General features: G+C 40.3%; 1 protein-coding gene across 4 annotated transcripts in view; it reads left to right on the top strand.

Moving 5' to 3' along the window:
- TBC1D9 (TBC1 domain family member 9) overlaps positions 1-26014 on the top strand; it is a 123582-nt gene that overhangs the window by 66822 nt on the left and 30746 nt on the right. For 3 of the 4 annotated variants that reach the window (XR_011969699.1, XM_072621108.1, XM_072621107.1), the window contains exons 3-9: positions 2227-2345; positions 6634-6862; positions 7893-8154; positions 9676-9883; positions 19897-20103; positions 21618-21791; positions 23924-24074. Coding sequence is in view for 3 of the 4 variants with exons in the window: in XM_072621108.1 (XP_072477209.1) it covers positions 2227-2345; positions 6634-6862; positions 7893-8154; positions 9676-9883; positions 19897-20103; positions 21618-21791; positions 23924-24074 (1350 nt within the window). In the remaining variant the exon portion in view is untranslated. Of the gene's footprint in view, positions 1-2226; positions 2346-2382; positions 6325-6633; positions 6863-7892; positions 8155-9675; positions 9884-19896; positions 20104-21617; positions 21792-23923; positions 24075-26014 lie in introns of those variants that run through there. The other variant, XM_072621109.1, reaches the window with a different exon arrangement.

Below are 26014 nucleotides of genomic sequence, written 5' to 3'. Positions count from 1 at the left end.
AAATTTTGCTTCTGAGCCAAACTTGAAGGTTCATTTTTCCAAAGTCTCTCAGAATTCTGCTGAGCTTGATTTTCATTTTCTTTGAACCAAGAGAAAAAAAGTCCAGTTGGTCTTCCCTCAGCCTCTCAGGGATGCCTCGTTTGGGGGCAGTGATCCTCCTGACACAGCTCTAGGTGCCACTGGCCCTTGGCTATTCCTCAGCTTCTTTCTCAGGAGCCAACATGAAGAATTTGGGGAGAATTTGGGGTCACTGGCCAACAAGAATAGTTAAAGAGAGCTCAGGATGGGGAAAAAGAGGAAAAGATTCTTTCAGGAATCCATCCATTATATCATCCATCTATAGCTGAACTAAGTGGGCCGGAAGTCATTCTTCAGTTCTGATAGGGATGTATGGGGTCAGGAGATTTTATACACAATACTTAGAGGTAATTTTGATATTTCCCCTTTAGAAAGATCCGTCAGCTAACAAACCTCAAAAGAAAAAAGGTTAATTCAGGATCTTTACAACCACATCCTCACTTTGTATTGGTGCAGAGTGATGAGCAGAGAGCAGGGTGACGTTTAGATGCAGTGTTCAGCTCAAATGGTTTAAATTTGGAGGTTTCTGGCAGACTAAAAATTCAGGACTTCATGGGGAGCTAGAAGGATGATCTCACCCCCCATTACTTTTCAAGGAATGGAATCAGTGAAATCTTTGCTGATATTCCCTGGACACAGTCTGTTTTTATGTCTCATTCATAATTGAATGGAGAGATCATTTTTTGCACATTATTAGGAGGTGGTTTCATCAGAACGGAAGGCTTTCCAAAGCCCTTTTTATTGTTGTAACTTAACATGTAACATTATCAAAGCAAGAGCTGTATTTGTATGTAAGAGAAGTTTAGAAAGAAGGAAAAAGTGAGGAGGAGGATAATAATATACTAGCTTATATTTGTTTGGGCTCATGGAAGCATTTTATGTTCGTTCATCATTCTATCATAGAACTAGGAAGGACCTGGTCATTTAAACTGGACCCTGATTTTACAGCTGAGGAAACTGAGGCTCAGACAGGATAAGCATCTATGTGTATGTGTATATATACATATATGTATATATGTGTGTATATGTATGCATAGGACCCTAGATTAATAAGTTATGAGAAAATAACCCCAATCATAAGTATATTTTCTTATATATTCTTATATTTTCTTATTTCTTGTATTCTTATTTTCTATATACAAGTGTGTGTGGGTGGGGGAGGGCTGTTTTTAGCTGTCTTCCCTCTGCACCATGAAAGCCCTGTGGGATAATTCCCATTTTATTGATAAGGAAAATGAGGCTTGGAAATAGATACCTACATGTGAGGAAAATGCTTGTACATCTTCCATGCTTCTCCTGCCTTATTCAGAAAAGGGAAGCAGAAGTAAGTAAGTGTATTGGCTGGAGTCTGGGCTCTCTGCTACTTGCTCTCTATGGGACCTTGCATATTAACTGCCATTCATCTAGCCCTTTAAGGGCTGCCGAAGCTCTCTACCTACGTGGTCTCCCAGAACCGACATAGTCATGCTGTGAGGTAGGTACTATAGATATTATTATTCTCATTTTATAGATAAGGAAACTGAGAGCCAAATGGATTTAAGTGACTTCCCCAGAGGCATACCCAGACTTCCAGTCTAAGTCTCTATCCGCTGCACAGCCTCATCTACCCTGTCTTTTAAGCTCTCTGGTCCTCAATTTCCTCATGATTAAATGAAAAGGGTGAGTGTATGACTTTTGTCTCCTGGGTACAAAAGCCTGTGATCCTAAAATCACCCTGGAAATCTTTAGTCAAACGTCATCTCTTTCTGCTTTTCATTTCTGAATCTTTTCATCTTTTATATGCAATTTGTTACTCTCTCTCACTTGGGAAAAAATAAAGAGAAAAGTTGGCATACTTGAATAACCCAGGTGACATTTCCCTTAAGTAGTCTTCATCTAGGCATCCCAAGAACTGGGTTTTAATCTGGCTTTTGCTACTTCCCTGCCATGTGACCCATCGGGTAAGTCATTGGGGAAGTCTCCATTCACTTATCTGTAAAATGAGGTTGATGATATGTGCACTGCCTGGCACACAAGGTTGTTGGGAGTATCCAGTGGGATAATTATGTGAAAGGACTTTGTCAGCACCAAATGCCATGTAAATGTTTGGCATGAATTTGAACACCCTGATATCATCACATTTTTTGTCTTTTTCTGTTCTTTCTTCAGCTGGTTCCAGGAAAGAAATCACCGAGCACTGGGAATGGCTTGAACAGAATCTGCTGCAGACACTGTCCATCTTTGAGAATGAAAATGACATAACCACCTTTGTGAGAGGGAAAATACAGGTAGTGTTTGAAAACTGCATCTGTTCTCTGATCTCTTCTTAAAACTCTACTGACCTGAGGCTCCCCAGGGTCTTCTTCACAAAAAATCTGGCGTTTAATTGAATCCCACCTTTACTGGTGAGGAAAGTGTAGTTATATCTAACTCATTTATGAATGGTGATGGGGAAAGAGAAACATACTTAAGCATCCTACTTAAGCAGGATCCCCAGATGCCACAAAAACATTTTAATTCAGCGGCATCCTCAGCCTCCTAGCATCTTGGTCACTACAGCCAAATCCACCATCCCCTCCTTCTCCTTTCTCACCCATGGAGGACATGCCAAGGAATGGTGAGAAAGGGAAAGGATGGACAGCAGGAGGATTAAAGCCAGGACCTGGGATCCACCCAGCAAATCAAATCAGTATTCATGTTCACTTAACCTCTGTTAAACCTCAGTTCCTCCTCTGTAAAATGAGCATAATGATAGCCCTCTCCTCCCTATGTTGTTGTTCGGATAAAATGGTAAATATTTGTGAAGTGCTTTGCAGAACTTAAAAGAAATATATGAATTATTGATACTTTTATTGTTGCTTGCAAGGTCCTGGGTCAGGCTCTGGGGAGGGGAAGGTGCAAAGTTAGCTCAGGATGTTTGACACATAGGGGTGGGGGATAATATATAAGCATATTTAGATGTAATTCACAGCATTACAATAAATACTAGAAGAATAAACCAAGACTTTCTGGAAAACGTGGCATTAAAATTGAATCTTAAAGAATAGGTAGGAATTCAAGAAATAAATGAGATGGAGGACATGACAGTCATGAGGAACAGTGCTAGCACTAACATTGAGGAGAAAGAGTTCAGGGGACATAGAGGGTGAGATTTGGAGGTCGAGAACCTGAATTTGAATGACAGCCCTGCTGGTTACGAACTATGTGGCCATGGACAATTCATTTCTGTTGTATGGGTCTCAGTTTCTAAATTGACAAAGTGACTCTGTAAAAGAAGAAGGGCTTGAATTACTGTGAGTTGTTTAATTAATCTTCACTAAACTTCTCTTCTGATGCATAATAAGAAGATTGCAGGTAATATTTTTTAGAAATTAGGTTTTTTTTAGTTTTCAACACTTCCATAAGATTTTGAGTTAAATTTTTTTTCCCTCCCTCCCCTGTCCCCTCCCCAAGATGGCATGTAATATGATATAGGTTCTACCTATACATTAAACATATTTTCACATTAATCATGTTATAAAGAAGAATTAGAATCAATGGGAGTATCCATAAGAAAGAAGAAACAAAACAAAACAAACAAAAAAAAGGAGAACAAATAGCCTGCTTCCATCTGCATTCAGACTCCATAGTTCTTTCTCTGAATGTGGACAGCATTTGCCATCATGAGTCTTTTGGAGTGGTCTTAGATCCTTGCATTGCTGAGAAGAGCCAAGTCTATCAAAGTTAGTCATTGCACAATGTGGCTACTACTTTGTACAATGTTCTCCTGGTTCTGCTCACTTCACTCAGCATCAGTTGATGTAAGTCTTTCCAAGTTTTTCTGAAGTCTGCCTGCTCCTCATTTCTTATAGCACAATAGTATCTATTACATTCTTATACCACAACTTGTTCAGCCATTCCCCAGTTGATGGCATCTCTTCAATTTCCAGTTCTTGGCCACCACAAAGAGAACTGATATAAATATTTTTGTACTTGTGGGTTCTTTTCCCATATTTATGATCTCTTTGGGAGACAGCCCTAGAAGTGGTATTGCTGTGTCCTAGGGTATACATAATTTTTTAGCCCTTTATACCCTTTGGGCATAGCTCCAAATTGCTCCACGATTAGTGTTCCAGTTTTCCCACATCTTCTTCTGTCAGGTCATCTTTTGAAGCTGAAAAGATTTGAGTATAAGACTTTCTGTGAACCATCCCTAGATGAGCCTGACTCTTTGCAGAGAGATTTTACCACATTGGCACAAGGGAGTATGAATATTTGGGTGTTGGTAACTAAAAGGCCATGTACTAAGACTTAGGAAAGAAGCCAGCTGCTTCCGTAAAGTGAGACTACCCTGGCAAAATCTCAGGTCCCTGGAGGATTGAATATTTTTTTTAGCATTTAATTTTTTTTTCAATTACATTTAAGCAAATCTTCTAACATTTATTTTCTTTTTGAGTTCCATATTCTTTCCCTTCCTCCCTTACTCCCTCATTGAGAAGCAGTTTGTCATAGATATATAGCCATGCAAAACATTATTGAATTCAATTTCTATTGACACAACCAAACATGTTTCAAACCATTTTATGTCATTTCTAACTCATTTGTCTGAGGGGTGCCTCTCTGGAGCCTTGTAAGAAAAAGAGGTATACTAGTCCCTTAATGACTGGGCCAATGTGGGGAGTAAAGTCAAGAAATCATGACCCATTCATTCACCTCCCTATGGTTTTATCATATCCTCAAAGATACTGTTATTTCTGGGCACAGAGCTCAGATTAAAGATGGAAGAAATGAAGGAGAAGGAAAGAGAATAAGTGTTTATGAATCACTTTACAAATGCGTTTTTCACTTGCTACTCACAACAACCCTGTGAGGAAGTAGTCCTAGAATAGACATGACAGAAAACAGCAAATATCGTGCCCAAGTGATGTGGACCCAACAGGCCGTGGCGAAATTCCCCAGGTTGTTTGGGATGCCAGAAGTGGAGAAAAGTGAGTCAATTACTACTCTGGCAGTTACTGAAAGGAGATGGTGGGAGCTGAGTAAAGGAAAGGGAAGTATGATAGGGCCTAACAAATGACCACTGAACTTCACTGTTTATTGCTTCTTAAACAATATGGGACCATTGCCATTAATTCCCCAAACATATTTAAGTATAGAATGGGAAGGAACAAAATTTTGGGTGGAGGATGTGTCCTCTAGGGATAGGAGTGGAATATAGGGGCTCGGTTACAGTACTGGTCACATTTACATATCAGAATAATTCCCAGAATTTGTCTTTATAAATTGAGCCAGTGAAGACAAACATTTTTCCACTTTGATTCATTGACTTTCTGTTGTGTTACCTGAGTGTGAGGTGACGTGGCAGAGCAGGAGACTGTCATTCTACCAACCTTACCTTAGTGAGGAGGGACATAGGCTAGCACACAAAGATTTTCATATTCATGGACCTCCTTGTACCTTTTCAGGTTAGAAAATCTCTTTTACTCCTGTTTTAAATGCAAGTGAAATCCTTCATCCCAGTTTACAGAACCTTTGTATACACAGAGAATGACACACAGACAGCTCTGCTCCAGAAATACTGCCCATGTTGATTCTCTTGCAGTGGGAGTTCAGTGCTTAGGTGGAAAAAATTGCTCTGGGATGGGCAGCACCAGTCTAGGCTGGTGATGTGCTTTGGACAGAGACCTTAGTCCTTTATTATAATAGGGCTGAGGTTGCCGGTGCTATGCCCGGTTTGGCTTTTTACATTGTTTTTTAAAGTTGTCCTGATGAATCACTGTTATTTGTGGATCTGGATCCTCCCTCAACTGCCTTCCTACCCAGTGAAGCCTTCTCTGGTAAGAAAAAATAGTTAAGCAAAATGGATAGCGTATGCAACATTCTCCACCCACGCCCACATTGTTTCCTGTTCCTTGATACAACGAAAGTTGCTGTGATGAATATTTTATTATATATAAACCCTTTCTTTCTCCCTTTCAACTCCTTGGGGTACGTATCCCACAGCTGAGTGAATTTTCTTGCATAATTTCCAATTGTTTTCTAGAATGGTTGAGGCAGCTCGCAACTCTATCAGTTTTGTCATGTGCTTTTCTTTCTTCAGCCTTAGTGGTTGTTTTGTTTTATCTGGTTTGTTTGTTTGTTTGTTTTTTAAAGAGAGAAGTTGAGTTTGGACTCTGCGATTTGGCGTTTATTCACAATCCAAGCAGGAAAAGGTCACAATATGTCCACCTTTGTTCCCTCAGTTTATAAACTATGAACCTTGGACGTTGTCTGCATAGACTTCTAAAGGTGACCAGTGATGTAACTTGATATTTATAGCTACTCTTTTGAGGTGACAAATAGCACTTTTAAATTTGTCTCAGAATTTAGCTGCTCTCCAGCCTTGGGAAGTGAGGGGAAAGAGTTAGCCTGGCACAAAGGATGCAGAGAGTGGATGCTTTTAGAACGAATGAACTCCAAGCCCCAGCCTCAGCTTTTCTTATCTTTGGGACCCAGAAATGCCATTGCTCCTGACATGCCTGTGCCACAGGGACGCAATAGCATCGTTTATATTGTTGCCTATATTTCTTGTGTGTTTGTGTGGTTTTCCCCATTTAGGGCATTATCGCAGAATACAACAAAATCGATGACATAAAGGATGATGATGACACTGAGAAGTTTAAGGAGGCCATTGTGAAGTTCCACAGGCTCTTTGGAATGCCAGAGGAAGAGAAATTGGTCAATTACTACTCATGCAGTTATTGGAAGGGGAAGGTCCCCCGCCAGGGCTGGATGTACCTCAGTATTAATCACCTTTGCTTCTATTCCTTTCTGATGGGAAGGGAAGGTAGGTAAAAATCATCTCAAACATGTACGGAGTCTGAGAGGGATACTTTGGAAATAGGACTCAGCTCAGTCAGACCAGAAATGGAATCTGGCCTCATGGAAAGATTGCAGGACCAAAATTCAGGAAGTCTAAGTTTGCCTCCTGACACTACTATTATGAACTGGGTGATCATGGGTGAATTTGGTCAATGATCTGAGCTTTAGTTTCTTCATTTGTAAAATGAAGGGGTTGTTTCCCAGAGTGATTGAACCAATTTGAAAGTCTGCCAGGTATGTATTCATGTGCTTGTCTTTCTTCAACCTTGGTAGAGGGTAACAGAGAGGGTAATGATACTTATGCTACTTACCTCACCAGGTTGTCATGGAGAAAATTTCTAATCCATAAAACAATAATACATGTCTGAAGAGTTACTGTTTGTTTATGCTATTACAAATGAAAAATTAGTCTTTAAAAATAGTTGATATAGGGATTTTATCCACCATTTGAATTGACTATATTTCTAAAAATACAAAAAGCTAGTCATAATGTCAGATTTGGCACCAAAACGATCTTAGATGTCATCTAATGCAACCCCAAATTTTATAGGTGAGGAGCCTGGGGTCCAGTGCTTAAGTGATTCACCTAAGGTGATTAGTGGTAGGAGTCAAGATTGAAACCCAGATTCTCCAACCCCAAATCCAGCTCTTTTTCTACCTCACCAAGCTGTAATTAAGTGTTGGGGGGTTTGGAGGATTTTTTGTAGAAGTGTCATTGAAAATATGATTATTTCTATAAGCAAGTTAGGTTTAAATACTTATTTATGGCATTACCACCAACTATAATTTTTGTTAATTTTCTTCAGTGGGTATGTAATGCTGTTGATTTCTGATTTAAAACAGAAAAGAAGGGTTCCTAAAGGTTGAGGAAGTCAGTGGGATTGAGGAGATGCAGTGGGATTGCAGCATCTGGAAAGGTGAGAAGGGAGGGCAAGTGAGCAGGAGTGTTTTCCAGGGGTTTGCGGCTGACACTGTGCCTCATTCCCTGTGTTCAGCCAAGTTGGTGATCCGGTGGGTGGACATCACTCAGCTCGAGAAAAATGCCACCCTGCTCCTGCCTGATGTGATCAAAGTGAGCACCAGGTCAAGCGAACATTTCTTCTCTGTCTTTCTCAATATCAATGAGACATTCAAACTGATGGAACAGCTTGCCAACATAGCCATGAGACAGCTGCTGGACAACGAAGGTTTTGAGCAGGACAGATCCCTCCCTAAACTGAAAAAGAAATCTCCGAAAAAAGTGTCTGCTTTAAAACGGTAGGTAACAGAGACTTCCCCTCAAGTAGATAGACCTAGAGTCAGGAGACCAAGAGAGCGACATCATTATCATGTTTTTTCTAGTAAGGGTGAAGATTGGAGGGCAGCATGGTATAATAGATAGAGCCCTAGTCTTAAAGCCAGGAGTTCAAGTCCCTCCTGTGACAGATGCTAGTGTTGTGATCCTGGCCAAATCACTTAACAGTGACTCTAGGATCTAAGCAGCTCCCTACAGTGCAAAGGACATGCCATCTTACATTGGTAGAATTCCTTACGTCAGTTTGCTGGTCTACTCCCTGTCTCTACAGGGTTGAATCTTTTCTGTGTGTTTTTAGTGGGAAGGAGTTAAAACCTTTTTTGGGTGATGAGAGGTGGATGATAATTCCCTTCTAAAAGGGAAGGTCATTTCTTACAGCATCAGTAGACCTTTCACAAAAATAAAACAAAAAAACAGACAGGAAAATCTTTTAGAAAGAAAAGTCCATTTTTAGTTCTCATTTCCCCAAGGGTCTTTCAGCATTTGGCAAAATTTGACTGGGAAATTACTGTCCAGATGACAAACTTTAATATTTTGAAAGATCTTGAAGTCATTGGAGTGAGCAATTCTGCCAGCACAGATTGCAGCCTTTCCTGTACTTTGGGAGACAGTTTTCATGAATTTTGGTCACCAAAGAATTTTTCAACTGGTAGCCAGTGTCTACAAATGTAGTGAAGTTGGTCCTCCAAGATGACACACACACAGCTCAATGCTGGACCCTTCCATCCATTTAAATTCTTTTGGGCTTGGTAGGGATTGACAGACCTTATGTTGCATTCTACTAACCAAACCTTAGAAGGGCAGCATAGAATAATAAATAGTCAAGAAAATTCCATCTCAGGCATTTACTAGATCCAACCCTGACCAAGTTACTCTTTCAGCCTCAGTTTCCTCATTTGTAAATGGGGATGATAATAATACCTGGAGTATTTACCTCACCAGGTGACTAGAGGCTCAGATGAGATGATGTACATAAATACACTTTGTAAACCTCAAAGCACCATGTAAAGGTGAACTACTATTGTCAAAAGCCCAGGGTTACCTCATACTCTGGGCCAAGTATCTGAGTAGGACTTTAGTGGAGGCTAGAGGACAAAATAAGTAAAAGGTTTTAATTTATTTTTGATCATTAAATGTAGAGAAAATTGAGTATTTGGTTGGATGGGGATGATGGGGATGATAAGCTGGAGAGTTCACTGTCAGGGCTTCTTTTCCCAGTGCTTCTTATGTGGAGCAGACATTCCTGGTCCTTGCCTTCTTCCCTGCGGTGACTCTCTTGGGACCTCCAGACTTTTTCATCTGACCTGCAGCTGAATTCTCCTCCATGTGTTGTCTTCCTTAATCAGAGGGGAGCTCCTTGAGAACATGGAGTGTGTTCTTTTTATGTTTAGAACTTCACGTGGTGCTTGGCACATAATAGGTGCTTAATAATTGCTTATTCATTCATTCATTCATTCATTCATTCTGTTAATGTTGCTTTCCAGAGATCTTGATGCCAGAGCAAAGAGCGAGAGATACCGTGCACTGTTCCGCCTGCCCAAAGATGAGAAATTAGATGGCCACACAGATTGTACTCTCTGGACTCCATTCAACAAAATGCATATTTTGGGGCAGATGTTTGTGTCAACAAATTACATCTGTTTTACCAGCAAGGAGGAGAACTTGTGTAGCCTCATCATCCCCCTCCGAGAGGTGGGTATTAGTGGAAAAAAATATTTTAAAAGTTACCACTGTAGCTTCTCTCTTTCTTCTTTCTACCTTCTCTCATTCATTCTCTCTCTCTCTCTCTCTCTCTCTCTCTCTCTCTCTCTCTCTCTCTCTCTCTCTCTCTCTCTCTCTCTGTCTCTCTCTGTCTCTCTGTCTCTGTCTGTCTGTCTGTCTGTCTCTCTCTCTCTCTCTCTTTCCCCCTAACTCTTTTTTATATCATCAGTTGCCTGACTTTGAGAACAGCTTTAATCACAATGAAATATTTTGAGTTACAAAGTGATGTATGTAACTGTTTCATGCCCATGCTCACGTTAGCTGTTACTGTTCTTTCCTTGTGTGTGATCTGACTCACCCAGTATCTTTCTTCACAGAAAAAAAAACTAAGAAAATGATGGCAACGTGGGCTAGTGGAAGGAGCCGAGTGGCAGGAGACTGAGATTCAAATTCATGTTTTCCCCTGGCTTTCTATGGAACCTCAGACATGTTTAAATTCTTGGTGCCTTTATTTCCCCTTGTGTGTATTTTCTGCCTTTTTTGTTTTGTTAATCCATTCTAAGAGCACTTATTAAGTGACCTTTGAATGCAAAATTTTGAGTTGGGCATTGGAGTAAAGGCAAAATGAAAAACAGTCTGTACCCTCCAGGAGCTCACATTTTAAAGAGGGAAACAGTATCTACAGATAAGTCCAAAGATGATCATTTAAAAGGGGGGTGGAGCACAAACGGGAGAGAGATCAAGAGGTAGCCAGTAGAGTCAACAGGTCTAGAGACAGCATGCACTGACTCTGGAGTCAAAACAAATACAAATCCTGCCTCTGGTTACTACCTGTGTCACTAAGGCGGGTTCCTACTTCACCTCATTCTGTGTCTTCATCTGAAAATTAAAGAGGTTCGACTAGATGAGGTTGTATCTAGCTCTAGGTCTGTGGTCCTAGAATAACCACTTAGAGCTGGAAAAAACCCAAAGATTATATTGTTTAACCCTCTCATTTTACAGATGAAGAAACTGAAACCCAAAGAATGAAGTGACTTGCCCCAAACCCGTGGTTTGTGAGTTCTAGGGCTGATTTCATTTCAGCTGAAGCAGTGGTTCTCACCACTATTTTGTGCCATCAAATTCTTCCAGAAATCACTTAATTTCTCTGAGCCTCAGTTTCTTCATTTGCAAAGTAGGTGGTAATGCTACTTACAATGCCTAGCTCATGTGATTGTTGTAAAGAAGGCACTTGGTCAGCGTCAGAGGTCTACAAAGCACAAGTTGTTATGATGCAATATGAAATGTGGCAATATATGTGAAAGAAGTTTTGAAAGTTTTAGAAATACTACATAGTTCAGTTCTTTAAAGCATATTACATTATGTTATCCACACACCACAACATCATGAGGTAGTTTCAATTCTCTTATTGTGAAAAGGTGGAAAAAGGCAAACAGTGGTCACTCCATTTCACCAAAGGCTTCCGGTTAGCATCTTCATTCATTCATTAACATTTATTAAATACCCACTTGGTGCTAGTCTTTGTGCCAAGTGCTGGAGATATGCAACGAGGTCTACCCTCGAGGAGTTTACAGTCTAATAGGGGAGATGATTTAAAAACAAATATATGCAAAGCAAGTCATGTACATGATAAATAGGAAAGCACTGAAATTAGGAAGGATGAAGGAAGGCTTTCTGTAGAAGATGGAATTTTAGTTGGGATTTAAAAGAAGCCAGGGAGATGAATAGTTGGAATGGAGGAGGGAGAGTGATACAGGCATGGGGGAATAGCCAAAGAAAATGCCCAGAACTCAGAAATGGAGTGTCTTGTTTGTGGAACAACCAGGAGGCCAGTGTGTCATTGTACTGTAGAATATATGTTAAGGGGTAGAAAGGAAGGAGGGAGCTAGGTTATGAAGGGTTCTGAATGCCAAAGAGAGCATTTTGTATTCACTCCAGGAAGCATTAATAAAGCTAGAGGTTTTTCTGGTTTGTTTTAGCGGGGCAGGGAAGGCAGTTTGACATGGTCAGACATGCATTTTAGGAAAATCACTTTAATGGCTAAATAGAGGATGGATTGTGGTAGGGAGACAATGGAGACATAATTCAGTTGTCCAGGAGTGAGGTGATTTGGGCCAGCACTAAAGTAGGGCCAGTGTCAGAGGAGAGAAGGGGATATATTCAGGAGATGCTTCAAAGGTGAAATCGACAGGCCTTGGCAAGATCTTGTATATTGGGAGTAAGAAATAGTAAGGGATCCAAGATGACTGTTCTTCTTACTATTTTATTGTTTTAATGGGGCAGATTTCCTAAACTGGAACCTACATGATTCTGACTACTGGTCTTTTCATCAGGCACCCAAAATTTCCATTGAATACTCATTGTGTGCAGACCATAGTCCCAAGATCAGAGTGTAGGATACAAAATTTTTTACCTCCTAACATTATGTGGTGGAAGATCCACTCCCTTTGGATCTTGGGGCACAATGGTCAGAATAAAGGAGAGCTCCAAGCAGCCTTAACTGCTGTTGCCCTCCAGGTGTGGCATACTGCCCCATCAGTCTTGCATCTGCTGCCCCCTCAAAATGCCCAAGGAATCCAGCACAACCCCCTTAGCCAGTTCTGTCCAGGCTTCAGGATTCCATCTATGAACTGAAGAGAAAAATCAGGTCCCAGGGCATTCAGTGTGGTGCCAACGTGGGACACTGTACCTATTGACACCGAGTTAATATTGGATGAGAGAAATATTTGTTGAATGTTCTTATATTGTAAATTGAGTAGGAGTACCCTGAGGGGCAAGACAAAGCCAATATAGAGATAGTTCCAGGCATCATGGGCTAATGAAGAGTTTATTAAATCATTCTTCCCTAAGGTAGTGAGGAAACAAGGGGGTGTCAGTTTGAGTTGTCCTTCGAGTAGGTGCCCTCAGGCTTCCAAATACCCTGTCTTCTGTTCACCACATCGTGCTTGTTTTATGAATTTACTACATAAAATAGCATCCTTCAGACAGAGCTTTAGAATCTTACAAAGCACTCCTTTCACAATAACCTGGCAAAAGGTAGAGTGGTATCTCCATTGTAGCATTTAGAAACCTGAGACTGAGACATGATTGGGCTTGCCCACAGTGTAGGTAGTAGGTGTCAAAGCCAGGATTCAAACTCAGGTTTTCCAGTTTCCAAGTTCAATAGTGTTTCCACTACCCCATACCAATTGAGATGTAGCTGTTTACCATGCGGCCTAAGAATGTTAGGAAGAATATCCTTCCACAAAGTAATATGTGTATGTATATACATTTAAAAGGAACTGACATTTGGAACTGTCCCAAAATAAAGGGGCAGTGAGTTACCCATCACTGGAAATAATCAACAGATGCTGGATGGTCATTACTGGCATATTTTAGAGTAGGTTCATACTTTGGGTAGGGGTTGGCCTAGACCTCTATATAACTTTCTACATCTAAGTTATTCTTTGAACTTTTTTTTTTAGGCTAAAGTCGATTGTCTGATCCGAGCTGTGCCACAAGTGGGTTCCTTTTTAAGAACGCCAAAGCTAGGAAAACAATACTAGGAAAGAGAAATAAATCTGATTTAGTGGTATTTTGCAGTAAGTAACCAAGAAATCTATGGGAAGACCCTGAGCAATGAAACTATACTTTTAATGTAATTTTAAACGGCAAAAGTAAATCCCCTTCTCTTTCATTTCTGAATGTGCCCTAATGAGCCATCTTTTGTTAACCAAGTAGGTGTAATGGTAAGGGAATTTGAAGATCTTCCCTGCACCTTAATAGGCCCATGGGACCTACTTTGAGCTCTGGCCCAGCCCACAGCTTGAGTTACATGGAGCCAATGATGGGAGAAGCTTACAGAATGGATAGAACAGGAAGAGTGGAGCTGGGAAAGAGCAGGTAGAGCAGGTAGAGCAGAGCAGGTAGCATGAGTGAGAGAGGGAGTGATTTTGTCTAAGGGAACTTGTTTGTGGGGAGGCCTGATGGAGGGAAGGCTTGGGGTTGGCCATGCTCCCTGCCTTGATAATGTGTATAAATTTCTTTGTTACTATGATGAATTTGGCTTTCTGGTGTTTTAACAAATATCTTGGTTTCATTTTTGAGGAAGAGAGTTTATATTTTACAAATTTATCCTGGAAATATGCATGCATGTCCATAGTGGCTACTGTGGGTATTGCATTGGTGTTAGAGTAGGAAAAAGTAATTTAGCAAATCTAAGCTATATAGTGATTGGATCTGACAGTATAGACAGTATTCTGCATCCACACTGACCTCACTCTGCATGGAATGGGGAGAAGTGATTTTTCTCCACTCTTCTCCATGGCCAGGCTTAGTCATTTTCACCTTCCCCGTTTAACCAGTAAATCATCTGCCTGTATTAATGTCAGATCACTGGCCCTGAAAAAGAATCAGAGATGCAAATTACAAAGTACTCTGTTTCCAAAGGACTAATGCAATTTTCATTGCCTGTGGATTTTGATGAACATAGAAAAAACAACAGTGAAAAGCACTTAGGGTCCATTTGAGTGAGCAGTGGTCATACTAGGAGCCTGGATAATGCTAAGCTGAGTCTGAGTGATTGAGTGTAAGATGAAATGTGTACCAAATGACCAATTGCCAATTGTAGACTTCTGTAGACTAATTGAGGAGTTACCATGTTCTCTTCCCTTTTTGAAAATGAGACAATATGTTGACCTGGATACTATAGGTTTTAAGATGTGGAAATACATTGGAAAGGGTGTTGGCTTTGGAATCAGAGGAACTGAGTTTGAATCCTGAGTCTGTCACTTAACTACCTTCTATAGCTTTGGGAAAATCACTTAACTGTCAATGGCCTCAGTTTCCTCATCTGTAAAAGGAAAGGGTGATAACCCTTAAGATCCCTTTCAGCTCTAAATCAGTGATCCTATGAGCTCCATGACTAGAAGTATTGTAGGCTAAAACAACAGCCACTGCCCAGAAGCTTTTGTGGGAGATACCCATTATTGCCTTAAAGAGATTTCCTGACTAGGGTCCTCCTAGGAATATTAGGGGTCTAGATGCAATTACTTTTATATAAGTTCCTCTTGTCATGCTCATTGCAGTGCAAAAAGGTTTGTTTAAGCTGTGTTGTATCTTCTTCCCTATGCCCAGCCTAGGGGCAATTCATCATTCTAGAGTAGGAAGTTAGTTCTTGGGATGTGACCATTATTTTCACCTGGATACAATTTATTGGAAGTTTCTACTGTATTTAACTTATCTGTGAAAAGAGAACCGAGACATTGTAGTTTATTACCCACAGGAGCATTTACCAAGGGTGTCTTTATCAAATTTGCATTCAGATAAATGTGGTGGTGGTAATTGTTGATTGATTGTCTGACTTTATGTAGCACTTTTAAGGTTTGCAAAGCACTTTGCATACACCAGACATGTAAGAGATGAGGAAATTAAAGGGCAGAGGAGTTAAGTGACTTGACCACTGGGATCAAGAACTTTGGATTTGACTGTGCGACATGGGAGACACTGGCACAGGACCACTGAGCATGATGTGTCCACATCAGAAAGGGTGCTGTGCTCTATGAGCAAAGCAGAATTGAGACAGCTCAAAGTAAACATAGGATGTGCAAATTTGGAGTATCTACCCCAAATGTTCACACAGACTATCTGTGCCCAGCCTGTAGTAGAGCATTCCGAGTTCGTATTGGTCTCATCAGTCACAGTCAGATACCCTGAAACTTCACCTTATCATGGTGATGTCATGTTGGTCCTCTTTGAGAATGAAGGACAACCAATCAACCAAGTAGCCATGGTTGGGATTCAGCACCAACTCTACCTTACTCCAAGGCTGGCATTCGCTCCATGACATCATGCTGACTTTTTAGGTTTGTTTTCTGTAGAACCTGTGGCATTCTCAGGGATTTGTGGATGATTTATAAATGTATAGGTAGACCTTGCTATGGGCCCTGGCATTTCCAGCTTACAGATAACCCAATCTAGGCAGACTCACAAACAAGCCAATTGGTTTGGGAAGAGGGATTTTTAAGTGGTCTCATTTTCAGCAGAGTTTCTCCATTCATGCACTATTGGTCATAGGGAGTTGGAGCTTTTTATGAAAAAGTTATTTTCATTTCTCTGGATGTTTAGTGTTTGTATTCTTAACTTCTCTTAGAGAATGCTAGGGCAATGGTGGTAGCATCCTGTGATTCCACCTTTTTGTAACTTACAGAAAGGTTCCTGAGCTTGATATAACTGAAAAAGGCTCCAGTATGTGTGGTGCATATATCTTCCCATTTGGAAATAGTGACTAGATGGGGCAGCCAGGTGGCACAATGAATAGAGCACCAGCCCTGGAGACAGGAGGACCTGCCTTCAAATATGGCCTCAGACACTTGATACTTACTTGCTGTTTGACCTTGGGCAAGTCACTTAACCCCAATTGCCTGACCTTCTCCCCTCCAAAAAAAGAAGAAAAGAAATACTGACTACAATACTGGACCTAGATTGAAATCCTACTTCATGCCCTTAGTGTGGGACTCTGGACAACTCACCTAACATCTGTGAGACTCAGCTTGCTTCCTCATGTATGATAGCTCCTACCTCTTTGGGTTGTTGTGAGAACCAAATGAGATAACGTATATATTAAGCACTTTGGAAGTCCTTAAGTGCCATATAAGGAGTACCTATTGTTATATATCTGGGAAGCCAGGTGATTAAGTGGATAAAACACTGGGCCTGGAGTCAGGAAGTCCTGGGTTCAAGTCCTATATATGATGCATACTAACTGACTGTGATTCTTGGTAGCACTTGACCTCCTCTGCCCTCCATCCAACCGCCTCTTCCCCACACAGTTTCTCTGGTTACATACAATTTGCTGATCAGAATCAGTGGATTTTCTGTACCATGAGTTCGCCCATGCCAATAAAAATCACAGGTTCAGAGCCCTTAGTTGTGCTAATACACTGGTTATTAATACATATTTAATTATAAAATCAGTTATTTTATCCACTTATGCAGTAGTTTATACAGATAGGGACCAGACCTTTGATTTCATTGGCACAAGGAACTTTCAGGTTAAGGAAACTTTTTCTACCCCTGCATGTTGGTATCTTTTTTTTTTTTTAATAATATTAATTTTATTTATTTTTAGTGTTCTATAATCACTACCATATAATTTAGATTTTTTTCCCCTCCCTCCCCGAGATGGCATACAATTCTGTATAGGATCTACACATATATTCCTGTTAACTACGTTTTCACTGTGGTCATGCTATATAGAAGAATTATAGTGAGTGGGAGAAATCACATAAACCAAAACATGATACACCAAAAAAAAAAAAAATGATCTGCTATATTCTGCGATTAGATTCCATAGTTCTGTCTCTGGATGTGGAAGGCATTTTGCCTTAGAAGATCCTTAGAAAATTTTTTTTAAGTCCTTGCATTGCTATGAGGTTTCAAGTCTACCAAAAAACCTCACACACTGTGGTCGCTGCTGTGCACAGAATTCTCCTGGTTCTGCTCCTTTTGCTCAGCATCAAATCATCATATAAGTCTTTCCAGACCTCTCTGAAGTCTTCTTTTCATCATTTCTTATAGCACAATAGTATTCCATTGCATTCATATACCATAATTTATTCAGCCATTCCCCAATTGATTTCCAGTTTTTGGCCACCACAAAGAGAGCTGCTATAAACATTTTTGTACATGTGGGACCCTTTCCCATTTTTATGATCTCTTGGGGATACAGTCCTTGAAGTGATATTGCTGGGTCAAAGGATATGCACATTTTTGTAGCCCTTTGGGCATAGTTCCAAATTGCTCTCCAGAATGACTGGATCAGCTCACAGCTCCACCAGCAATGTATTAGTGTTCCAGCTCTCCCATATCCTCTCCAATATTTATCATCTTCCTGTTCTGTCATGTTTGCCAATCTTATAGGTGTGATGTGGTACCTCAGAGTTGTTTTGATTTGCATCTCTCTAATCAAAAGTGATTTAGAGCATTTTTTCATATGATTATAGATATCTTTAATTTCTTCCTCTGAAAATTGCCTGTTCATATCCTTTGACCATTTATCAACTGGGGAATTGGTATCTTCTTTTTAACTTAGAACATAGCTTCCCAAAGAGGGCAGTACCACCCCTCAGGGGGTTCTGGAATGATCCATGGGGGTCAGTAATAGCTTTGGGTACAGTTGAGAGGCATTGAATAAAAATAAGAGGATGGTGAAAGCATAAGGGAAGAAGAAAAGATAAGAAAATTTTGAAAAATTTTTCGTGCGTTTTTCATCTGTTGTATATCAGAGTTAAAGTTGTAATGTTTACATTATTTTTCAAAGAAACACACAAAATGCAAGTTATGACCTATCAGTGGTCAAGTCCACCAACAGGTCTTAACAGGCAAGTGTTGGCAGGTGAGTTTTTTGCTCATTGTCAGGAAGTCCAGCATCCATCGAAAGGAATATGTGCGTGTAATGACTTGTTTACAATGAGATACTATATAGTTGCATGATACAATGTTATGTCATCAAAATTTCAAAGCAGGAAAACAACACAAATTTACAATAAATTATATGCATCTTTTTTTAAAAAAATTCTATTTTTCTAAAATAACACAAATTTCAAAAAAAAAATTAAAAGGCTAAAGAAAGTATATTTCCGGGGGGCACTGAGTAATTTTCTTTGAAAAGGGGGTCGTAGGTCAAATAAGTTTGGGAACCTCTGACTTAAAATCTTCGAGTACTAAGAGATTAAGCAACTTAGCCACAGTCATACTACAGGTATATATTAGAGGCCTTCCTAGCTCCAGAGCCAGCTTTCCCTCCAAGTTCAACATTCCATGCTGGTTTTCACACAGTAGTCTAGAGAATCATTAAATATAAAATAGAAATGGCAGGGTAGTGATTTGTTCTAGGACTCTTTTCTGAACTCCATTGAAGTTCTCCATTGAAGAACAAATTGGATAATACTGATAAGATTCATGCTGAACTTTTCAAACTTCCTTTCATGCAGAAGTGAAAGTACAGAGAATATTTTCTTCTGAAAATCTCACCAGAAATTCTTATAGTTTAGCCTGAGCCTTCACATACACATGCATGCCTCTGTGTACACATGCATGTTCCCATGTATACATGTATGCCCCCCTGCTCACATACATGCATGAAAAATACAAATAGGAGAGAGGGGAAAGGAATAGGCATTTATATGTTCTATTTTATATATTTATATTTTTATATTATATATTATCATTTACATAGGCAATATATAGTGCCTATGTCACTGAGCTAAGTGCTTTTTCAAAAAATATTATTATTGTTGTTATACATATCATCATTATATATTATATATGTGTGTGTGTGTGTTCAGAAGCTCTTCCAGTAAACAGTTTGCCTTTTGCCCCTAGGACTTGCTTTAGAATTTACTCTAATGCTCTGAGTAAAAGGGCCTTGGTATTTAGCCTGGTTCCCAGCTGACAACAGCCCCCATTATAAACCACCAAATGCAATCTTTGATCTCAGATCTGAAACTGATTTCCCTCTTCCCTGTGGTAGTCTTGATGTGCAGGCAGATGAGCACTTAGATTGCTTTTACTATGGCTGCTTGTGAATCAAGGTTTTAAAAATGGGATGGGGGAGAGGAGTATAAAACCCTGGCGGGTCTGTAGGAGAAGTTGAAGGATTATCAGTGTCCTGAAAACCCTTTTAGCCTAAACCATGGTATAGGAAGCCGTGCAATTTGTGATGATCTTGTTGTCATAGATGAGACCACAACAATGAAACGTCATCTCCTATATCCATAAATTGTTTAATAGAAACTCAAAGTTCAGTTGGAAAGAGTGAAAAGTCTATCCGAGTTTCAGTTCCATGTTAAGATTTGCTGAGCATTTTTTCCGTTTCCTGGAATAGAGGACACTATCTCCTCCGCCTTGATAAAATGCATACATTCCACAGAATTCAAACATATTGGCTGTTTGTCATTCTGCTCTTGGCTGGCATAGTGCTATCTGGGTTCTAATTGACTTGGTGATGATCTGTTTCTTCTCAGGTAACAATTGTGGAAAAGGCTGACAGCTCCAGTGTCTTACCCAGCCCCCTATCCATCAGCACAAAGAACCGGATGACCTTTCTCTTTGCTAACTTGAAAGACAGAGACTTTTTGGTGCAGAGGATCTCAGATTTCCTGCAACAAACAACTTCCAAAATATACTTGGACAAAGAGATTTCAGGAAGCTGCAACAGTTCAGATGATGAGGTATGGGGAGAGCAGCCAGTGGGGAAAAGGTCAGAATCTCAGATTCAGAGATGGATCAAGTCCATCACATCCACCACCCGTGTAAAACCTAGTCCAGCATTTTTTCCAATCAGTAATTTCTGATTTATCTCATGTGTCATGTTCTTCTGCATTGTGATTAGCCAGCATGACCTTAAACTGAGATAAGATAACCACATCTCCTGACCCATAAGGGGTCATCCTACAACATCCCATTATGTCATCACTGACCTGGGATGACAGATTGTTCAAACTGAATGCCATGGAAAGCAATGGCAATTGGTCATTTGTAACTTAACTATTCCTCCTTCTTTCCCCTAGTTGTTCCAGTTCTGTGAAAAATCTGCTACCAATTTACAGGGAAACTAGCTATCATGCATTCCAAAGTTATCACTCTCAAGATCTTTGGAAATTGCATACAACAGCATGATTATATTCACCATGAATTTGATGCTAATCTATTGCCAGGAGGGATGCAAACAGTGTGACCCAGGTGTGCCTACGTTCCCTACAGAAATAATTCTAACTGGCCCTTCCCCTCCCCTCAGGGGAGAGGGAGTGTGGTAGTGATGGCTCCCAAGTGAGGCCTCAGTTCAAATACACTCAGCCCATGATCCATACACTTCTATGGCTGGGGAGACATCGTCTGGTGATTTGGCAAGGGCATCTTCCAAACTGTCATGAAAATGTTATAGATCAACAACGGTTCAGAAATATGCCCTACTTATAAGTATGACGGGTACTGAAGGGATGACCAGCTTAATTTGGTGTCATCTGGGTTCCAGATGGACTTTAGAGCCACCTACCTCTTTATCTTCCTGCCTAGATTCTCCTTATGTCTCTGACATGGCTGTATCTATTGTCAGCATTAGTGCCCTGCATCCTCTCTATTGTATTATCTGCCATCATGCAGAATACCAGTTCTCCTTGGACCCTGTCAAATCAGTTCAGTTCAACATATATTTATTGGCTATTTCCTGGCATACACTCAATGGGACTTGGTAAGAGAGAGTTCAAAAAAGAAATGATTATTCCATGGCCTTAGGTATCAAATGTGGCACAGCAGGGACCCCCAAAAAATGACCTTTAGGAAAGCATTCTTTATAGTAGCATGTGTGCAATTGATGTCCTGTTCTGGTGCCTCATCTTGATGGGCAAGTGACCTTGGGTTCTTGGAGGCTATGCCTAGTGAAATAACAATTCCTGCCAAACTAGAAAGGCTTTAACTTCAGGCCCAAATGAAGGCCGTGTTGTGTTTAACCACTTTGGCCAAGTTTAAGGAATCTTATCACCAGAAAGTTGGCTACAAGTGATAAATGTTTTCGGGCATAGTCATTCAAGAAAACCATTTACAAGCTTAGAGGAACTGCATTCTGTATCAATAGAGGGGAATATGCTGACAAATGACGTCATACATCCTTGATGTACTGCATATATACATATGGATATATGCTTTTAAGAAGCTGTAGAGCATATGTGTATATCTGCATTGACAGGTCTATTCCAGGCCCAGCAGTCTTATCTCCTCCAGCCCTCAACCCAGCATGAGCTCTGAGGCAGATGGAGGCGAGCGTCAATTCAACCTGAATGGGAACAACGTTCCAACAGCCACCCAGCCCTTGATGACCATGTATCGGCGGCGCTCTCCTGAGGAATTCAATCCTAAATTAGTAGGTCCCTGCTTGCTTTCTGTAGCCTCATTTATAATAACCTGAGTGTCTTAAAGTGACACATTCATGTGATCTTCTTATTTAAGCATAAACTTTCCCATAAGGAAAAACAGATTGGTCTGAATTGTGAAAATTGACTTCATAGTAGTTTACTTGAGATCAAGAAAAAAGGGTAATTTTTTATCATTTATTTCAATTTTGCAACTGAGTCCAAGTGCTTTATTGGCCTGTATTTCTAAGTACATACATACATATTATATGTGTGTTTTCTGTGTCTGTGTGCATAGCATTTACATGGAAATACTTATTTATAATAATAATATTTATAAATTTTTATTTATCAGTGTTCTGTAAACACTATACACGCATAACTGTTTATATAATTTCATGTGTTTTTGCATATATACACACACACATACATACACAGTATCCCAAGAAGTCTTGAGTTTTAAGCTCTTTGAACATTGTGTGTGTGTGTGTGTGTGTGTGTGTGTGTGTAGGCATATTAATATTTTATATAACATTTTAAGGTTTGTAAAATACTTAACACATATCTCATTTGGTCCTCACAAAGAACCTCATGAAGTAAGTGCTATTATTAGCCTTATTTCATAGATAAGTAAACTGGGCTGACATAGATTAAGTGACTTGCCCATTGCCATGCAATTAGTAAGTATCTGAGACAAGCTTTCAACTCACTTCTTCCGGCTGTGTATGCACACATGTATATGCGCACATGCATGTGCACACACGTGCACACATATATGTGTACAAATGCCGATATAGCCGTCATTAAGTTGAAATGGCAGAGTGGATGAAAAACTGGCCTTGGAGTAAGTATGATTTGAATTCAAGTCCCATTTCTAATATACTGGCTGTATGACCCGGGGCAAGTCACTTAACCCCTTCAGTGTCCTAAGCAGTTCTCTAAGAGTATAAGTTCTAGAATAAATGCCAATCAGTATCAGTAGAGGGAACTCCCAACACCAGTGAAAGCCAAGGTTTACCTCTACCCCAAATAGCTTTTTGCTATCAGTTCCTGCAGTCCTCTAGCGATGCTTCACTGCAGCATCCTAGGGACTTTGGATTCTCTATGCTTATGTCAGCAGAATACCAACACAAACAGGTCAGGCCAGTTCGAGAATGGCTTCCTATCTGACCATATCTGCCATCTGAGAGCACCTGCAGCTAAATCAAGTGAGGCTCATCATCAGAAGACTGGCTTGCAGGGAATGCTTTTTTTTTTCTTTTGGCTATATCAATTTATGAAGACTTCTTGATGAGCCGGCAGTATGAATGTAAGGATTGTGCCACCACCTCTGAACCCACCAGTGTCTTAAATTATTCAAATAATTGTTTGGGGGAAGAGAGAGAGAGGGAAAGACAGAAGAGAAAGAGATGGAGGGGAGAGATTTTAATGCCAGGGTTCAAATCCTGGTTCTGAACCTTATTTCCCTTAGGTACAAAATAGATAGATAGGTAGATAGATAGATGTACACCTTTATTTATCTCTCAAAGGTTGTTTTTTAATGCTCAAAGGAGGTTAATGTATATAAAATACTTTTTAAAACTCAAAGCAGGATATAAACATCTGTTGTTATGGTGCATTTTCTTAAACTAATCTGCTTAGACCTTGGAGAGCTACCAGTGAGGCAGAGTGTGTGAATGGAATCAGTAGCCTTCGCTACTTTGCCTATCACAAATTATTACTCATTCTACATGAAATCAGGAGTAGGCACAGGGAAAAGCTCCCACAAATGCAGGTACTAGCTGACCAAAGACATGTTAATTCATCAGAAAATTTAGGTCTTCTTCCTAAGAAATCCCTGGCTAGTTTTTCACTTCTCATCACTTTACTCCCTGTCACTGTAGAGTAGCATTTTCGTTTTCCTTTCTTTTCATCATGAATGATTCCTCTTGGTTTTAATTTTAGCTCCATTCCTACAAGTATCACCTACCTAGCCAGATGATGTGACTCAGCTCCACACTAGTGAAAGTCAGCTATAGGCATTTTGATTTCCTCCCCCCACTTCCCACTCCAGTCAAAAGAAAAGGTTTTGATGATGCCTTTTAGATGTCTCCATGGCATCTAGCTTTCTGTCTGTAATGTATTATTTCCCAATCCCTTTTAGGCCAAAGAGTTTTTGAAAGAGCAAGCCTGGAAGATTCACTTTGCTGAATACGGCCAGGGGATCTGCATGTATCGCACTGAGAAAACCCGAGACTTGGTGCTAAAAGGCATCCCAGAGGGCATGAGAGGGGAGCTCTGGATGCTGCTCTCAGGTGAGCATCTTTTCTTGACTCTCAAACAGGATTTTTAGTTAGAGGCATCTCCCCCCAACATGGTATCTGGATGGAAGCACATAGCTCAGATTTCCTCCAGTAGCAATGCAAAGCTATTCCTGGAAATACCCAAAGACCTGACTCAGATCTACCTTTTGGTTTCATCAGAAACCTGTCCCAGCTAACCTTCCCATTACATTCCCTTTAACATTCAACTCAGTTCAATTCAACAGGCATTTACTGGGTACTGCTATTGGCCATGCACTTTGCTAGGTACCAGGGAATGCAAAAGCAAAAATTAACAGCCATTCTCCTGAGGGAGTTTATATTCTACTGGGAAGAGATATAGTATTTTCTGTGGGGAGCACCAACAATTTGGAAGACTCAGGAACAACCTCACAGAGGAGATAGTTCCTGTGATTTGAAGGCAGCCAGTCAAGTTAGGGATGTTAGGAGGCCACGGTCATGAGAGAGCTCATTCCAGGCCCCTATATATCCTCTCTACAAAGGCAATTGAATGTGTGCCAGGAACAACAAATGGCCCAGTTTCACTGGAAGAAGAAATAGACTAAGAAAGAATTCTTTCTGATTTAGGAAATTGAGAATATTTTAACAAAATAAGGGAACTGGGCAAGATGTTCAAGTCCTTAGCTCACATCCTCACTTTGACTGATCTAGTCCAGTGAGTAATCTTTTTTTTTATTTTCAAAGGGACTTGATTTCTGTCATTTTCCAGAGGTGCCCCATAGAATATCTTCTCTCTTCCTATTCTCCCACATTGGCTATATGTTCTTGAAGCAGGAATGTGGCAAGATTTTATTTCTTACCTCTTCACCCAGGGAAATCTTAACTTTCTTCCTTGGAATATTCTGGGGTTGATAGTTAGACCCTCCTCATGAATCTATGAGACATGGCTTCCTTATCTATAAGATTAAGAGATCTCCAAGGCAGCTCTAAACTTATTATCCTCCTTGTGAGATTCTGTGACCCAGCAGAATTTTCTATTACAGTCTTCCATCCATGCTCTGTTAAGAGTAAACTCTGCTTGGACTGGACTTTGAGCCCTGGCTCTGCCACTTAACTACGTCTGTGACCTTGAATGGATCACTTAACTATTTGTGGCCTCATTTTCCTCATCCGCCAAATGAGGGCTTTGGACTAGATCATATCTGAGGTACCTTCTAGCTCTAAATCTGTGATATGATTTCTCACTTGTTGTCTGTCATGAGCCATGTTCTTTCCACCTCCCATTTCTTATGAGGATGGAGACAACCACTGCATCCCTTCCTTGCCACATCAGCTCAGGGCTCACCTGCTAACACACCTCAGGACGTATTGATATTCCCTACATTCCAGAGACAGCCTCCACTCCCAGGGCAGGTACTCAGTTGTCTGCCAGGTGGTCTGATTCTGTTCCCATGATATTTACAGAGGAGTTAAAGAGTCAAAACAAACAATATATTTCTGGTTGGCTTCTGGCAAGCTAATTGCTTGAGAGGCTGAAATAACAGGTTCCTGAAGTTCTCCATAAATAGAAGAAAGCAATAAATCTGTTTGAATGGATTAACAGGAGGCATGATGTTCTCTGGCACCAGTGACCTTCCTTTCCTGGCCTACAGGAAAAGTTTTCCCTTTGTTGAGAGATGAGGTATTTTTGAAGTTCAGTACATAATACAGCCTTGAGCAGCAAGTGCCAGATTGGAGTTAAGAAGAAGAGCGTAGGGCCAGGAGTCAGGAAGATTCATCTTCCTGAGTTCAAATCTGGCCTCAGACACTTACTGACTATATGACCCTGGGCAAGTTGCTTAGCCCTGTTTGCCTCAGTTTCCTTATCTGTAAAATGAGCTGGAGTATATTTACCACAAAACAGGGTCATAAAGAATTGGACAGGACTGAAAAAACATAGTCTAGTATGTACCAGTACATAGTCCAATAGTCCA

This window comes from Notamacropus eugenii, chromosome 6 (assembly GCF_028372415.1).
Source record: "Notamacropus eugenii isolate mMacEug1 chromosome 6, mMacEug1.pri_v2, whole genome shotgun sequence".
Taxonomy (NCBI): Eukaryota; Metazoa; Chordata; class Mammalia; order Diprotodontia; family Macropodidae; genus Notamacropus; species Notamacropus eugenii.
Note: the sequence above shows the minus strand (reverse complement) of the source record. Positions and strands in the feature narration are given on the sequence as shown.